The sequence below is a fragment of the Mesitornis unicolor genome, unplaced genomic scaffold (genome assembly GCF_000695765.1).
Source record: "Mesitornis unicolor isolate BGI_N332 unplaced genomic scaffold, ASM69576v1 scaffold43672, whole genome shotgun sequence".
In the NCBI taxonomy this organism is placed as follows: domain Eukaryota; kingdom Metazoa; phylum Chordata; class Aves; order Mesitornithiformes; family Mesitornithidae; genus Mesitornis; species Mesitornis unicolor.
In genome coordinates, this window is record NW_010172041.1 from 7155 (window position 1) to 7950 (window position 796).

Sequence of the window (796 nt, forward strand, 5' to 3'; positions counted from 1 at the left end):
GGAGTTAATGTAGTGAAAAGCTGTTCCACCCAGACACTCTGCTCTGTCCAGGAGAGTGAGCAGCTTCCACAGTTTGGAATGGCATCAAACACTGAGCAAATAGAAACGATGGCTTGCCAGTGGCAAATCTACAGTGATGGACAAACTGGCTGGCCCAGCTCACCTTCCCTGCAGGAGGTGATGGGATTGCAGGGGAACCATAAGCTGACAAGTAGTTGGAATGTCCTTCCCTCCCTCCTGCCTGGGCAGAGGTTTGAAAATGCTTCCGATATGACACCTCCATCAAGAGGAAACAGGAACTAGAGCTCTATGGCTCACGTCTTGACCTGCCAACTCTCTCTGTGGCAGCCCTGTCTCTTCTACTAGTGTTCACTTTCCCTTGCAGGTTGAAGGGTGCCAGCTGCCCCAGCTCTCGAGGCCTTGCCAGTGTCAGCAGAGTGTGTACAAGCCCATCCCACCAAGCAGATTGACTCAGCCCAGTCACCTTGCACAGCATGTCCCTCCGCGAGCACGCACTGTCCCTCTTCCACAGCGCGGTGGGCACTGTCCGGCCAGCTCCGATGCTGAAGAGGGCTGTGAAGCTGCAGGGAGATGGGTGCCCTCAGCTGCTGGTGAAAGGTCGGGCCTTTCCAGTGAAGAGGGACCTGTACCTGGTGGGATTTGGCAAAGCTGTGCTGGGAATGGCTGCAGCAGCAGAAGAGATCCTGGGAGACCACCTCGTTCGGGGGATCATCAATGTGCCACTAGGCATCCAGGAGAGCCTGCAGCGAGCAGGGATGCAGTAAGTGAGGCTGCG

General features: G+C 56.0%; 1 protein-coding gene across 1 annotated transcript in view; it reads left to right on the forward strand.

Annotated features, from left to right (window-relative positions):
• The first annotated feature begins 494 nt into the window (after positions 1 to 494).
• The window catches only part of GLYCTK (glycerate kinase), a 4053-nt gene continuing 3751 nt past the window's right edge, over positions 495 to 796 (forward strand). Inside the window, exon 1 of the mRNA XM_010180244.1 lies at positions 495 to 781. Coding sequence (XP_010178546.1) covers positions 495 to 781 — 287 coding nt within the window. The remainder of the gene's footprint in view (positions 782 to 796) is intronic.